Source organism: Elephantulus edwardii, unplaced genomic scaffold, assembly GCF_000299155.1.
Source record: "Elephantulus edwardii isolate Elephantulus edwardi_28Jun2011 unplaced genomic scaffold, EleEdw1.0 scaffold00065, whole genome shotgun sequence".
NCBI classification, from domain to species: domain Eukaryota; kingdom Metazoa; phylum Chordata; class Mammalia; order Macroscelidea; family Macroscelididae; genus Elephantulus; species Elephantulus edwardii.
In genome coordinates, this window is record NW_006399815.1 from 13,675,333 (window position 1) to 13,692,655 (window position 17,323).

The following is a 17,323-nucleotide window of genomic DNA, read 5'->3' on the forward strand; positions in this document are numbered from 1 at the left end:
TGCATGAGGTCCTCCTCAGTTTCAGCGAGCAGGGTTGTGTCATCTGCATAACGCAGATTGTTGATAGATCTTCCACCATTCCTCTCTTCACACTGTTTCACATTATCATTCCCCTACATTTGTTTTATAAAATTAATCATCACTGATTTATGCCTGTCATTACCCCACCTTTTCAGGTCCAAACTAGAACTTTCCTCATTCCATCACTCTGTTAGTATGTCCACCAAACTCTGCTACCTTGAGATTTACCCTCCTCAGTCCCCCTGTCTCCTCTCTTTCCATCTTTGGATGCAATGTGGATAGAAATATACACATTCTACTATTTATCCTTCTGTTTTTACAATAATGGTCTTATGCAGTATTTATCCTTATAAACCTGAAGTAGTTCACTTAACATAGTGGCTCTCTACCCTCTCCCATGTTACACTGTAGTTTTCAAATCATTGCATCATAGTATTTAATCATATGAATGTGCCACAATTTTGCAATTCAGTTGTTTTTTGGTGGACATTTGGTCTGTATCCATGTTTTTGCTATAATGCTGCTGTGAACGTCAGTGTACAAATCTCCATTTGTGTCTCAGTCTTGTTTTCCTCAGGTGCTGTTCCTAACAGTGAAATATTGTTGTTGTTGTTGTTAAGTGCCATCGAGTTGCAAGCGACTCATAGCGACCCTATGAAGGAGAGTCCTTGACGCTTGGGTGCCTTTCATCCTCTTTCCAAGTTCATAGGGTTTCCAGAGGCAAGCTATTATGGAAGTGGACGCCACTTCTCCTTCCACGCTTGTTCAACTGGGGAGAATCCACCCCACTCTCAGTCAGCATTTGGTAGCCAACCATTAACGCATTTGACACATCCGTGTCACAGTGTTCAGCCTCACAGCAACCACAGATGACCGCGGCAACTTGTACACCAAGGCTATATGACCTAGAGGAATGTCTGAACAAAAACAATGAAAGACTGGCCTGAGGGCCGCGAACTAAAAGTCACCCACCTGTGTCTTGGTCACATCGTTTTCTCTTCACTGGGCCAGCAGTATCTACTTATTCTTGAAGTATTGAGAAGACACCAAACTATAATACCATGGCAAGTAGTAAATACGTTCAGCTCTCTCTCTGTTGATGTTATTGTTGTTAAGTGCCGTCGAGTCACAGGCGACTCATAGCGACCCTTTGTCTTGGTCTGGAACAGTGGAATAGCTAGGTTATATAGAATGTCCATTCTTAGCTTTTTAAGGAAATGTCAAACTGCCTTCCAGAGTGGTTTCTTTCTTCTTTTGATGCTTCCTGGATGATTCAATATTCTGTCCATAGCATCCCTTTAAGTATTGTAACTTGAGGCTTGAATTTGTTCTTCAGTTCCTTCAGCTTAAGAAATGCTAAGTGAGTTAGTCCCTTTGGATTTTCTGATTCCAGCTCTTTGCACATTTCATTTTAATATTTTGCTTTGCTTTCCTGAGCTGCCCTTTGAAATCTATTCTGCTCCTTAACTTCCTGCTTTCTTTGCTCTTTGCTTTAGCTTCTCAGCTCTCTAGTGCAATATTCAGAGCCTCTTCTGACATGCATCATTTTTTCCTCTTCTTTAGTCTTTGTGATGACCTTTTGCATTCTTTATGGATGATATTCTTGATATCCTCCCACAGCTCATCTTGTCTGCGTTCATTAGTGGTCAAGGCCTCAGACCTGTTCCTGAGATGCTTTATAAATGGGGAAAAATGAGAAGGTTCATATGTTTTGTAAACCAACATATTGTTCTCTGGTACGTTTGTAACTTTGATAGTTGCCATTTTCTTTAGTTCATATGCCCTCCTGGAACTTCCTTTAGAAATTCTTTAAGACAGCTCAAGCATAAAATTTCTTGAAAATAAGGGAAACTTCCACCTCAAGTGACATTATTTACTCTAGTTTTCTATGCCGTATTAAAAATCACGTTCCTGGTGTGGTCATTTCTGTGGTATTAAAAATACTTCTTCCCATTTCATTTACTTACTAAACTGTAAACTTCTTAGGAGCCTACCCACATATCTGTGGGAGCTTACTTTTTAGAACTTAAACAGTAAATCATAACTTAGTATCAGATGCTGTCAGTAGACAGATGTGAAATTAACAAAGGGTTATGTGATCTCCTAGTTTGTTAGATATTTTCAGTGGTCACCTTAGCCCTTGTCACATCTGTATGAAAATTATAGGAGTCATATCTTCAGTAATGTTTGGAAACCCTAAAGTACTGCTCATATGAAATGTTTTGTTTTCATTATTAATTTCTACTCTGCAAAAATTCACAATTTTCATGATGGTAGTAGTCCCAACATACCAAGGGATGTCCTTAGAATGAAGATTACTCATATCCAGTCTAGTCTTCAGTTGTATTCTGTCTCTAAAAGCCAAGTACTCATTTCCTTAAGTCACACAATATTTTTCATCTTAACTAAAATTCAGGCTGAACAGCTTATTTTGTTTGAAATCATTCCGCATTTCCCCCCCCTTCATTTTAATACTTGTTATTTCATGGTTTTATTGCATCACAAATGAAAACACCAGAATACCTCTGTTCTTTGTAATATTCTTTGTTGTGGTTTATTTTTTATGACCTTGTAAGAATTATTTTGTGCAGTATCTACTTATTCTTGAAGTATTGAGAAGACACCAAACTATAATACCATGGCAAGTAGTAAATACGTTCAGCTCTTAATGCTTAGATTTTTCTCTCACCATTTCAACTATTTTAATCTTCTCAGATTGGAAGCTTTCAGTGGTTACATATATAGAGTTGACCTTGTTATACACGTCTGTTTATAAATCAGATGAGATTACATGGATAGTGGCACTTGGAAACTGTTAGACATCGTCCAGATGGAATGTTTTGCTTTCATTATTTTTATTATCAGTTTATGTTGTGACTGCAAAGTGTTCTCAAGTTTCATGTTGAAAGAATAGTTCTACTGGGAATTTCTCTTTTTGCAACAGCTTTCAGATTTCAGATTCTTAAAATGGTTGGCACAATTTTTAGTGTAACCAGAAAACACATCTTCATGCTGCATAATAATTTAAAAGATTAGCTTGCAAGTAAAAAAGAAAAGTCCTTGTGATGATGAATGAACCCATGTTATTGTTAACATTTTACGTAAGAAAAGCCAGAATTAATTTTAAAAATAGTAGACAGAAATCTTTGATGAATTAAAAAAGATTTGAACTATTTCAAACATACTTGTTTCTGGAATACTATTACAATGTTGACATTTATCTCAAAAATGTGAGTGTTAACCATAGAAATGTACTGCAGGGGTTAATGTGTAAACTGTGATGTCTATCATGGTTTGGGTAAAGCTAGTTGTCATTTCACACTGCCTTCAAGATTTACATTATATCGCATTTCATAGATGTTTCACCAAGAGTATTTTGCTCTCTTTGTTTTGTGGTTGATTTTAAAGTAAGAACCTGATAAAATGATTATATTCCCACCCAAAAGAAATTTTATGATAAACCTATTTCCTTTACTGTGCCAAACTGCACATCAACAAATGAACAATATCTATCATTTTTTAAGAGCTAGTGAGTTTACTTAGCATAAAATGAGTATACAGAGCATTATGATTGCAGATTGTGCTAAAATAGACATTTACTTTACCCATGAGCACAGTTTTTTAGGAATCAAAAGAGTATTCTCAAAGATGGTGGTAAGGAGTGGAAAGACTTCTCATGCTCATCATGTCAACTCCATGCTAGGTAAAATACCAGTAAATTCTTAATCCTTGTGTCTTCTTTGAAGAGTCCTTCCTTTTATCAGACGTCTACTATTGTGTTACATTTCTTTATTACATGTCAGGACTCACTTTATTCTTTTAAGTTCATTAATTCACACTCTGTATTGACAGCTCAGCATTTTATGAATTAATACTATCTTTGGTCATTTTAGTGAATTTATTAGATTATACTGTCCCTAGTTTTGCAATCTGTTTCACTATTGAAACTTAAATTTACAGTCTAGACCACTTACTAGAGCATCTCAGTCACACAAAGGTCATAGTAAATTTTATCTGAATATCGTCAATTTAGTGGTTGTTGTTGTTGTTGTTATGTGCCGTCAAGTCGCTTGCGACTCATAGCGACCCTATGTACAACAGCCCTAAACTCTGATCTGTCCTGTGCCAATCGCACTGTCTCTGACACTCCCATCTTGATTATCCCAGTCACTGAATCAATCCACCTCATAGAGGGCCTTCCCCTCCTGCGCTGTCCCTCCACCTTCCCAAGCATGATGTCCTTCTCCAAGGACCAGTCTCTCCTCACAACATGTCCAAAGTATGTTAGATGGAGCCTCAGAATCCTTGCCTCCAAGGAGCCACCTGGTTTTACCCTCTACAGAATCAATCTGTTTTCTTAGCAGTCCATGGTACTCTCAATACCCTTCTCTAGCACCGCAGCTCAAAGGCATCAATTCTTCTTCTATCCTCCTTGGTCATTGTCCAACTCTCTGATGCATAACAACTGATTGCGAAGACCATGGCCTGTATCAGACGCACCTTAGTCTCCAGAGAGACAGTGGTTACTTTCTGAAGAAAAAAAAAATAATCATGAATGCGCACGTTTTTAAATTATATATTATGCTCCTTTTCCAAATCTATATTTTGTTTTAATGAAATATTTTATTATGTACACAGACTTTAATTGCATTTCAGCTGAACTCACATATGAGTCCTAAACACTAAGATACTCACCCATTGCCATTGAATGGTCTCCAAGCTGAGTCTCCAAGAGATATTCTGAAGCTGTAAATCACATGGGAGGAGATTTCTATCTTTTTCCCTTGAAGAGCTGATGAATTCAGACTTCAAGAGAGGTGTGGCCTCTTTAGGTTCTCTCCACAACTCCCTACAGGCTACACCGCCAGAACTCTCTAAACACTAAGGTAGTAAGAAGAAAAATAAGATGAGGTCTTTGTCCTTAAACATCTTGTGTCAACATTTTGTGTGAACTGCCATGTTAATAGGAGGTTATTTTTGTAGTTACTCAGTGTGGAGGTTTGGGTTTTTCCCCCCTTTGTTTGTTTGTGTCTAGTGGCTGTTCTCCCATCTGGGTAATTCTGTTTCTTTATTAACTGTCAGTAGAAATATTTTTATGCTTTGTCTTGCAGGTACTACAGTGCAACTATTCTGCAGATGTCTGGTGTTGAAGATGATAGACTTGCAATATGGTTGGCTTCTATTACAGCCTTCACAAATTTCATTTTCACACTCGTGGGAGTCTGGCTTGTTGAGAGAGTGGGTCGCAGAATGCTTACCCTGGGTAGTTTAGCAGGTAAGTGCTTGGATAATGAATTCAGTTACAATCTTTTGTCTAAAGATAGGTTAGCTTTCCAAAATATAATACTGGTATAGATAAGTACTACCTTTTTTTTTAAATGTGTACTACTTTTGATACAGATAGCTGAACTATAGAATATAAAATTTAAAATTCCTCTTGACAAAAAAAATAGAGCTTAAATCAATGTTATAATACATAACTGGAAAATAAGATTGTAAATACAATTTTAATATACTGAGGATATAATTTCTCTGTTATTTTTTTTTTAGTTCTTCATAAAGGTACAAGTGAAAAGAATAACAGCTTTTTCATTTTTTCCACTGTTGGAAAAATTAGTGTATAGAAACTTGCTTTTAATGTGTGGTATAGTTTTTTTTTTTAATGTGTGGTATACTTTTAAGTTTGGAATAATATGGAAGTAAATTGGGAGCATATTTTGAGGAGTTTTGCCCCTAAAGCTTAACAGTGCAATTTTAGAACCATGTCATTTGTTCACAAAGCAGGGACAGACATTTTTATATTAGAAGAACACTGAAGTTCTAGGGTAATTCTGGTTGAATAAGTATAACTTATATGATAACCAAATAAGGCAAAAAATGTCTTACTTCTGAGTTTCTCTTTTGTTTAAATTCTGCCCACTTTTTGTTGGTTTTAATTGTTGTAGTTCTACTTTGACAGGATGCAACCACCTTTACCGTTGTCATCATCTGGCTGCAGCATGCAGTTTTCTAACTTTTTTCCAAGCACACAAACCTATTGTCACTTATCAATTAACTTGTATTCTAATAACTCCCTAATAAGTTTGGAGATGTTAATGTTGTTGTTATTGTTCTTGTTGTTGTGGACTGTAGAATTGAAGTTCACCCTTCCGTGGGTTTTCAGAGGCAATTAATTGTGCAGGAGGAGATTTCCCGTCCTTTCCAGTCCCACATACGAAATTGTTTTAACCAAATTATTTCTAAAACATTTATCTAATATTGCTTGAAGCACTTGTCCCAAATTTCAAAGAGGAACTGCATCCTAAAAACCAAATTCGGTTATTAGTAATTCATATCCTCCCGGATCTTAGTTTCAAAAGAAGATTGAATGCTTTGCCTTCTTGTTCTTTCTTGCCTAAGCAGTAGAACCCCGGGTCCAAACATGTGATTCAAACAACAGCATTAGCACCAAGGAGGAAAGATTAAGTTAAAAAGTGATTGTAAGAAAATGAAGGGTGAGAGAAAAATGAGGTTTTGAAAACCATACATGTTTAAATCTATTGAAGAAAGCAGATAAGGTTAGCCTGGAAAAGAAAAGACAGAAAGGAGACCTAATAGATATTTTAGCGAAAAAGTAGCTGTTACAAGAACATAGATATTTCCTTAATGTTAAACAAGCTTGGACGCAGGAGTGGCAACCACTTCTGAAATAGCTTGCCTTTGGAAACCCTATGAACTTGGAGAAATGAAGAAAGTTCATAGGGTCGCTATGAGTCGCCTACAACTCGACAGCATTTAACAACAACAATGTTAGAAGTATTTACAATAATCAGAGCTGTCCAACAGTGAATCCTTCTACTTCAGATGAGGGAAAACTCAACAAACGCTGAACTAACCATCAGATAGTTATGTGCTAAAAACAGATTTTTGCATACCAAAAGTTGTTGTTGCCACTAAGTCAGTTCCAACTTGTAATTAATAAAACTGCCCCATGAGGTTTCCAAGTATATTACGATTTTTAGGAAGGCCGACTGCCACATCTGTCTTCCTCAGAACAGCTAATGGATTCAAACTGCTCATCTATGTTAGTGGTGGTGGCATTGTTATGTTCCACTGAGTTGTCTGCAGCTCATGAGCTTATGAATAATGAATGTGAACCCTTCCCTATCCTGTGCCATTCTTGCCTTTTGCAACTTGTCTGAGCCTGTTGTTACAGTCACCACATCAGTCTACCTTGTTGAGGGTCTTCCTCTTTCACACACCTTCAGCCCTTCTAAGCATGAAGGTGTCTTTCTCCAAGGATTAACCCCTCCTAAGTCTTACAAGCAGTGATTGCTCTGTCTTAGCTTCCTTCCACGAAAAAAGAATTGAACCAGGTAGGAGACAACAGAAGATCAACTGTTTATGAATCTCCAAATTTTGGTCTGCTCAATGGGAATCCCAGAATACTTGATTGTGCTTATGTGAAACCTATACTTGGACCAAGAGACAGTCATCAGATCACTGCATCATTCAAAATTGGCAAGGGTGTACACCAGGGATGCATCCTAGCTCCATATCTTTTCAACCTATACACAGAACAAATCATTTGGGAGACTGGGCTCTATGAGGAGGAATGTGGCATCAGGATTGGATGAAGACTCACCAACAACCTGCCTTTTGAAGATGACACAGCCTTGCATGCTGAAACTGAGGAGGATCTGAAGTGCTTACTGCAGAAGGTCAAAGACTATAGCTTTCAATATGGATTGAAACTCATCATCAAGAAAATGAGATTCTCACCTCTGGGCTGACGGCAGCATCATGATAGGCAGTGAAGAGATTGAGGTTGTTAACAGCTTCAGTTTGCTTGACTCCACAATCAATACTCTTGGCACCAGCAGACAGAAAATCAAAAGATAAATTGCATTGGGAAATGCTGTCAGAGACCTCTCCAGAGTACTGATGAGAAATTATATCACTCTAGAGACTAAGGTGCTTCTGATCCAGGCCGTGGTCTTCTTAATTGCTTGTTATGCATCAGAAATCTGGACAGTGACTAGGGATGATAGGAAAAAATTGATGTCTTTGAGCTGTGGTTCTGGAGAAGAGCATCGAATATACCATTTACGTCTAGGAGAACAAACAGCTTTATCCTAGAGAGGGTGAGACAAGACTGCTTCTTGGAGTCAAGGATACTGAAGCTTCATCTGACATACTTTGGGCATGTTGCAAGGAGGGACCAGTCCTTGGAGAGGGACATAGTTCTTGGGAGGGTGGAGGGACAGCGCAAGAGAGGGAGACCCTCAATGAGATAGGATGACTCAGTGACTGGCATGATGGGGGTAGGTGTGTCAGAGACGATAAGGTTGGCTCAGAATAGAGCAGGTTTCAGAGCTCTTGTACATAGGGTCACTGTGAGTTACAAGCAACTTGATGGCACATAAAAATGGTGAATGCCTTACTCAAAGATAAATCTATTATGGGCCAAACCCTGGTTAAAACATATCATTGAAAGAAAAGATGAGGAGACAAAAGTGGAAAGCAAAATAGATTTATTATAAAGGAAACCTCTCATAAAATGAGACAGGTCAATCCTCTTTAAATAAAAAGATGGCCCTGGATCACCAAAGTTGTATGATGATAAAGCTGGCTAGCTCCACATTTTGAAATGCTTCTGGGCCAATATGATGATGTAGTTGACTTTAATATCACTATTGAAAGCAGCCGCTACAACCTATGTCCAATGTCTTTGGTTCTGATTGGATAGAGTCCAATCCTAGCACTCATCTTGAGCTTTGCCCCACATCTATCCTCTCTTTATATCCTTCTTGACTGTAGCCTGATTCTGACCCAGACACAATATGCCCAAGGTATGTGAGATAAAGTTTCACCATCCTTGCCTCCAAGGACTACCCTGGTTTCACTTTCTCTGAGACAGTCTTGTATTTTCTATCAGCAGTCCATAGGATTTTTAGTACTTTTCTACAGTTAATCAAAGCCATCAATTGTCTTCTGCCATCCTTAGTCACTGTCCAACATTCCGATGCATAGCAAGTAACTGAGAAGACTAAGGCTTGGATCACTTGCATGTTGGTTTTTAAACTGACATCATTGGTCTTGAGTATACTGGAAAGGTCCTGACAGCTGATTTTCCCAGCGTGATTCATCTTTTGATTTTCTGACTGCTGATACCAATGGTATTAATTGTGGTTCCAAGTAAGATGAAATTATTAGAAACTCGAGTCTTTTCTCCTTCTATCCTGACGTGCCTTTTGGTCCACTGGTGAGGATTTTTATTAATGTTGAGACATAATCCATATCAAAGGCTGTAGTCTTTGATCTTCTGCTGCAAATGTTTCAAGTACTGCCTTACTTTGAACAGGGAAGGTTGACTCCTGCAATATGTAAAAAAATATCATTTCAAGATCCATCTCTGAAGTACAGTGTTGTGAGTGATAGGATACTATTCATACACGCACAAATAATTTTACTACAACTATTATTTAAATATACAAACTAACACCTAAAGCCAAAGATGAAGAACAGGATTTCTATCAACGTTTGCTGTCTGAATTTGATTGAACATGCAATAAATATTCATTTGTAATAATTGATGACTGGAATGAAATAGGAAAAGAATAGAAATACTTGGTAGTCATAAATTATGGACTTAGTGACAGAAATGAGCCTGGAAATTGAAAGATTGAATTACGTACAATCAGTGATTTATTCATTGCAAATATCTTTAAAAACAAAACAAAACACAAAAGGCATACCAAGTGACCTCACTTGATAGACTACTCAGGAACCAAATTGGCTACATCATGAAAAGAATCATTTGATAAGCTCTACACCAGCAGTCAATACCACACCAGGTGCTTGTGGTGGAACAGACCATAATCCACTAATGGGAATTTCAAATTGAAGCTGAAGAAAATGAAAACAAATCCACAAGAACCAAAATACCACCTTGAGTCGGTGGCAAATGAATTTGAAAACCATCACCATTGCAAAAATAGCTTTAGGGCATCGAACACTCATGATCGATAAGCAGGTAAGATATAGGATAACAAAGGATATCATCCAGAGAGAAATCAAAAGGTCATCATGATGGGAGAAAGAAGAGAACAAAATGGATATCAGAGGAGACTAGATTTCAATTAGTAGCTGATTTTTTTTTAACCTCTGCATCATCAGGGCTTCAGATTAAAAAGACAATACGTTACTCTCAAGTCAGAACTGACTCATAGCTGGTCCTCCAATGTCCTTTGGAGGCTTGAAATCCCAAGGAAGGAAATTGTCCATCTTTCTCCTGGGGAGCTGCTGACAGATTCAAACTGCCAGAGGAGCTGTGCCTTCAGGTTAGCTTCTCAGCTCACTACACACTGTTCCACCCTGGAGTTCTGACAGTGGGCTGGACATTTAATCTGCTAAACTCTGACTGAGCAAGGTTTCCATCTGTTGTACATGGTATCACTCTGGAGTTGGAGAGGACTTGAATGTACCAAATAACAACACAACAGATCTCTGAGAGATAGGTCAAGCTCTGGCTGCGGCTTTCAAGTTTTTTAAAGGGATTCCTTTTCTTTTCCATAGGACCCAAAGAGATACATGTTTTAAATAGCAATTCAGTTATTCTTACAGGTTTGTGTTTGTTTGTTTTTAATTTGGCTTTTGAGCTGTGGATTTGCTCATTAAATGTTAATTCTAGTAACTTTTGTCCCTTGTTTGTTATATTCTAATAAAGTACTTTCTTATCAGTTCTGCAAAGTTTTGAGGCCATATAGATAAGCTCCAGAGTCAGACTGTCTGAGTTGAATTATCTGGCTTTGGGGGAAGGTTCTGTTCCCTTCTACATAAATTGGGATAATTATAGTTCTTACTAGATAGGGTTGTAATGAGGTTTAAGCACTTATACATGGATAGCACTTAAAACACTGCCTGACAGACAGAAAAGTGCTTGGAACATTTTTGTAATCAGCAGCATTATTATTGTCACAAAGTGACTGTGGTTTTAACCATCCTCTGAAATGCATTACATTTCAGGATCTTTCCTAAATTCTTTAGATTGAACTTTATATGGCTGCCTCTCAGTGTGGTGCCTCTGTCCCAGGGTTTACCAGAGCACATCTTTAAACATTATTAGGAAGTGTTAAGATAATTCTTTGTAGATAGACCAAGAGATCTAAGAGACTGCATCTCATGATAGTTGTCATCCCTGCCCTATTTTGAGCTCAAACTAATGCCTCAGCTCCAACTATTACTAATACTATGCAGTGATTCCCTAGCTTTATAAAGACTATCTACTTAAGTATATGTCTTATTCCATTGTCTAATGTCAAGTTAAAATGATGTAGAGGATATTACACTGACCTGCAAGTTCTGGCGGCCTAGTCCATAGGGACTTACACTGCTAACCCAAAGGCCATATCTCTTAGACAGTTCTAATCCATAGGCAGCAGACAGATGGGTAATCTCTTGTCCTACAGTGTACATCTTTAGAAACACAATGAAGGAAGGGTCAACTATGAGTCAATTCTGACTAATGGCAGTGAGTTATTGAAGTGTATTTAAGAATAATAAAATTTATTAAATACTGATTAAGATCAAGGGCTGTAGCCTTCAATGTACATTGAAGCTCAACATCAAGAAAAAAAAGATTCTCATCACTGGGCCATTTGGCAACATCATGATGGATGGTGAAGATACTGAGATTGTTAGCAGCTATAGTTTGCTTGGCTCCACAGTCAATACTCTTGATACCACCATCGAGGAAATCAAGAGATGAATTGTGTTGGGAAAGTCAGCTGTCAGAGACCTCTCCAGAGTACTCAAGAGCAACAATATCAGACTTGAGACTAAGGTCTGGATTACCTGATCCAGGGATAGTCTTCATAATTGCTTGCTATTTGTCAGAGAGCTGGACAATGACTAGGGGTGATAAAAAGAGAATTGCTGCTTTTGAGCTGTGGTGCTGGGAATAATGTTGAATATAGACTGCCAGGAGAGCAAGCAGGTTCGTTCTAGAAAGGGTGAAAATAGGCTGCTCCTTGGAGGCAAGGATTCTGAGGCTTCATTTGAGGTACTATGGGCATGTTTCAAGGAGGGACTGATCCTTGGAAGAAGACATCATGCATGGAAGGTTGGAGGGACAGAGAAAGAGAGGGAGGCCATTGGTGAGATGGACTGTTACAGTGACTGGGGTAATGAGGGTAGGTGTTCCAGAGACGATAAAGTTGACACAGGATAGAGCAGATTTCAGGGCTTTTTTTTTTATTGTGAAAAACATGTATGCGGATACAAGGGAGTGAGGGTTGGGAACAGAAGGATAAGAATCGGCAGGGATGAAATTGCAGGGATGCAGTTGGAGGGATGCACAGTTTGGTGGGTGGGGGGAGTAGGTGAAGGGAATGAGAAAGATCCAGTGGAGACCAGATGATACAGGGCAATGGTAAGCATAGTCCAATGGTGATTAAACAAACTCTTATTCACTTGGGGTTTCTGTTACTCTCTGGCTTCTTCATGCTGAACAGAGGCGTTGATGTGAAGGGGGGGGGGGAAGCACATTTTATCACCTTACCGGTGGTCCTGGTTTAAAGCTGCTTGCCTCCTTGTTCTGTTAGAAGATATTTTCCTGACATTTGCTCTTCTCTGGACTACAAAGTTTTCCAAGGTGGATCCAGTGGTGATGGCTGACTGAGCCCTTAAGCTCCATCCTCCTTTGCTTCCTTAGCTGGCAGTTGTATTTTCTTTTTGTCTCTGGAACTGGGTTCAGGGTTAGATTGGAGTAAAACTCAGTATTAAGGTTACCCATAGGAAAGGGACTCATAGTGACCCTATGTACAACAATCCTAAACTCTGCTCTGCCCTGTGCCAATAGCACTGTCTCTGACATTCCCATCCCGATTACCCCAGTCACTGAATCAATCCACCTCATAGAGGGCCTTCCCCTCTTGTGCTGTCCCTCCACTCTGAAAAGCATGATGTCTCTCTCCAAGGACTGATCCATCCTTACAACATATCCAAAGTGTGTTAGACGGAGCCTCAGAATCCTTGCCTCCAAAAAGCAGCCTAGTTTGACCCTTTCCAGGAGGAATCTGTTTGTTTTCCTAGCAGTCCATGGTACCCTCTGTACATAGGGTCGCTATCAGTCGCAAGGGACTCGACAGCACATAACAACACAACAACATAGGAAAAGGGAGCAAATCTAGGGAGAACAAACTTGTGAGTTACAAATAGAAGGGCTTTGGAGGTGTTAACTTATGGGTATACTGGGGGAGAAAGTGGTGGAAAGTAGCCTAGATAAATTCTCTGTATACCCTAGGCAGTTTTTTCCAGCCACCTGAAGACTCTATCCAGGGGTCAGATGGCACAACCCAAGGGCCAAAGAGCTCACCCCGAGGACCAAATGGCTCACATCAAGGGCCGAATAGCTCACCCCGAGGGCCGGCTCACCCCAAGGGCCGAATGACTTACCCCAGGAACTGATCAGCTCACCCTGAGGGCCAAGCAGCTCACCTCAAGGACCACATGGCTCTCCCTGAGAGCCAAATGGCTCACACCGAGGGTTGGATGGCACACTCCAAAGGGGCTGGCTCACCCAGAGGGATTTCAGGGCTATTAGACATAGGGTCACTGTGAGTCACAAGCGACTCGACAGCACATAACAACAACAACAACTGATTGTTAATCTTATTTTTGCTTCAATATATTGTGTTTATATATAGGAATATATATGATACTCTGCTGCAGCTGGCCATTAGTATGTAGTTCTGTTGTGCATAGGGTCTTTATTGGTTTAGAATTGACATAATAGCACCTAGCAACAACAATATCAAATCCTTAAACATTTAAAACTTTTCATCTTTTTTATCTGTTTAATGATAATTTCTTTAATTATAGTGAGTTTTAAGTAGTGGAAAAATTGTATGTCAAAATAATTCTTAGATATTTCTTGATATTGTTACAAATTATCTCTTTCTAGACCTCACTAGGTGATAAAAACATAAAATATATAACCCAGGAATAATTTGAAATATAGGGTTTTTGTGGTGTATTGATATCTACTGTTTTCAGAGTTTGCTAGAGGAACTGGAAATTCTTATGACTACTACACGTTTAATATCAACTTGTTGATAGTTTTAATAGTTTATAGTTTTTATCAGTGTTGGCTTTATTAGTAAAGAGTCAGAAACCTTGGTCTTTATCCTGTTTTTTTCCCCACCTAAAAAAAAAAAATTTAAAGAGTAATATCACTGGAAACATGACTCACAGACTGTGTCCATCAGCTTTACCTAAAATTTTTATTTTAAAATTTGGAATCTTGGACAGTACCCTAGATCTACAAAATTAGAATCTCTGGAAATAAGATGCAAAGCAAGGGCATTTTAAACAAGTTGTCCTTGCCCGGGTGGTACTTAAGCACAGAACTGTATTAGAAGTATTACTCTAAGGGAGCTCTGGTGGCCTAGTGGCAAGACACTGCACTGCAATCACAGAGGTACATGGTTCAAATCCACAAGATGCTCTGCTGGAGAAGGAGGGGGCAATCTCCTCCTGTACCAATCACATCTGATTTGACGGTGCACGTAAAAATAATACAATAAAAATGAAAAAAAAATTTTAAGAAAAAAGAAGTATCACTCTAGTAGAATAAAGAGAATGTAAGTCATTAATTTATGCATACATATGTATGTGTGTCTGTGAATATACGTATATGTGTGTGTGTATATATATATATGTTTGTATACACACACATACATGTGATTGTGTTACTGCTGTTGTTACTGTTCATGCCATCCAGTCAGAATGAACTCATAGCTCACCCTCCAGTGGAATTTCAGAGGCTGTAAATTGCATGAGAGGGGATTACCCAACTTTATTCTGTGGAGCAGCTGGTGGATACAAATCATTTGCCTTGAACTGGCAGAGAAACTTCTTAAAATACAAATATTTATAATTTTGTTTTTAAACTGTTAGCTCACTCCTTATTTACATCCCATATTTTAAAAACTCTAACATATTTCATGATTTTATTAATAAAATGATATCAAAATCTCAAAACTTACCAACATGGTTGCTTAAGAAAAATTCTTCTGTTAATATCAAATAAAGTTCCCAAATAAAACAGTACACAGATTCATCCTCCAAAGTTGTCCTCACTTGGATTTGAATCTAGGGGACAAAAATGAAATTAATATATGTCAAGAAAGTGTTTGTGGTTTGATATTTTCAGTACTGTCTATTCTTCTTAAAAATCAAAACAACTTTTATACACATGAAATATATCCCATACACATGGATCAAATAGACTACATCTGCATAAAGAGATGAGGGAAAGGTTCAAAATCATCATCGGAACAAAATTAGGGGCAGAAACTGTGCAAGAAACAATCAGTTGTTCATATAGAAACTAAAAGTGAAGCCGAAAAATATTAAAACAAGTCCATGATAACTAAAATGTAGCCTTGAATTTATTCCACCTGAATTTAGAAATTATTTCAAGAATGCATGTGAAGCACTGAGCCAAGAAGAACAGTTGAGTTTGGAGAGGACATAAAAATAATATGCATGAGAACCCCTTGTTCCCGCTGCCGGGAAGCTGAATCGAGTACCGACAAGATAGCGGACGGGGAGCTGAACGTGGATAGTCTGATCACCCGATTGCTGGAGGAACTCTACTATGCTTAGTGGTAAAAAGATGCACTACAGCCGGCGGGAGCTGCGGCCTGGCGGGAGCTGCATCACTACTGACCTGCCCTCGGGTTGACTCAGCAATTCTGGTAAATCACCACCTGTAGCAGAATCATCATCTGTACTAGCCACCCCAGAGGAAATTGCTGAGATGCAAAGGAAAAATGAGCTGAAACTCAAGATAAAGGAAGAACATCTTGCTGCTTTGCAGTTTGAAGGCTGCAACACTTCCATGATACATCTTCAAGGATATGAGCATGTACGGCTAAGCACAATTGATAACAGTGCATCTAAATTCCAAAATCAATCTCCATAATAGTCTATGTGTTTCCTACTGCCAAAGGGGCCCTTTAGAGTAGTGAGAGAAGACCTTCACCCTGAAACCCACAGTGTCCCTTTTCAGCAGGAAGTAGCTAAGAGAATATGCCACCCCCTTTTCCTTATGAATCAGGGTGAAGTCTCTCTCAGGGAGGAGAGATAGGGAATGGCAAGGGACACACTGACAAAGGAGATTAATCAGAACTGGCTTTGACAAGCACTGTGGCAATTGGACAATTAAAACAGACATGGGGGGGAAAGAAGAACGAACTGGGGATGAGGGTGGAGAAAACAGTGCAACAATGAATGAATGAAAACCCAAAATCTCTGTAAATGTTCATTAAAACTAATAAAATTTAATAAAAAATGATATGCATGAAAAAAGAGGTCATTAAAAAGACAAGAGAACAACGGAAGACCAAATAATTTTCAAAAGAAACTTTGATATAAAGAGAAAAAAAGAAATAAGGAAATAAAAGAGTTGAACAGAAAGTTACCTAGGACATAATAAAGTATTATGACAAAATAGGCAAAGAACTATATGTTCTGCATTTCTCAAAGTGAAAGACTGAGATCTTGTTTGAAAGCATAGAATGCCAGAACAATGTATAATTGTATTTTATTTAATATGAATGGCATTCAGCTATGCATATGATAATAAAATATGCAAGATATTAATAAGAATGGGGATTTAAGAAAACTTTAAGTGTGTTCAAGGAAAACTGGTACATAGACCAAGAAAGAAGATATGACATATTTTAAGATCAGGAAAGGTATAAGTCAGGTTTGTATCCTCTCACTAAACCTATTCAATATGTACGCTGAACAAATAATCCCAAGAAACTGGACTATGATAGGAAGAATGTGGCATCAGGATTGGAGGAAGATGCTTCAACAAACTGTCAAATGCACTTAACACAACCTTGGGAAAAGTGACAAGGATTTGAAGCACTTAATTAAGAAAATAAAAGATTATCCCATTTGATATAGATTATATTTTAACATAAAGAAAAAAGAAAATCCTTACAACTGTATCAGTTAGCTTCATCATTATAAAGATTGAAGTTATCAAGGATTTCAATTTACTGTAATCCACAATCAACATCCATGGAAAAAGTGGATCCCCAATTTTGAACCATGCAATGTTTCCTTGCTCCATCCTTTCTCCATACCTTTTCAACCTATATGCAGAACAGATTATCTGGGAGGCCGGGCTCTATGAGGAGAAATGTGGAGTCAAGATTGGATGATTTATCAACAATCTGCGTTGTGCAGATGATACAACCCTGCTTGCTGAAACCGAAGAGGACCTGAAACACCTGCTGCAGAG

The 17,323-nt window shown here is 38.4% G+C and overlaps 1 protein-coding gene across 1 annotated transcript in view; it reads left to right on the forward strand.

Moving 5' to 3' along the window:
* Positions 1-17,323, forward strand: part of SLC2A13 (solute carrier family 2 (facilitated glucose transporter), member 13) — a 582,019-nt gene that overhangs the window by 394,704 nt on the left and 169,992 nt on the right. Inside the window, exon 5 of the mRNA XM_006888200.1 lies at positions 5,133-5,296. Within this exon, the coding sequence (XP_006888262.1) occupies positions 5,133-5,296 (164 nt within the window). The remainder of the gene's footprint in view (positions 1-5,132; positions 5,297-17,323) is intronic.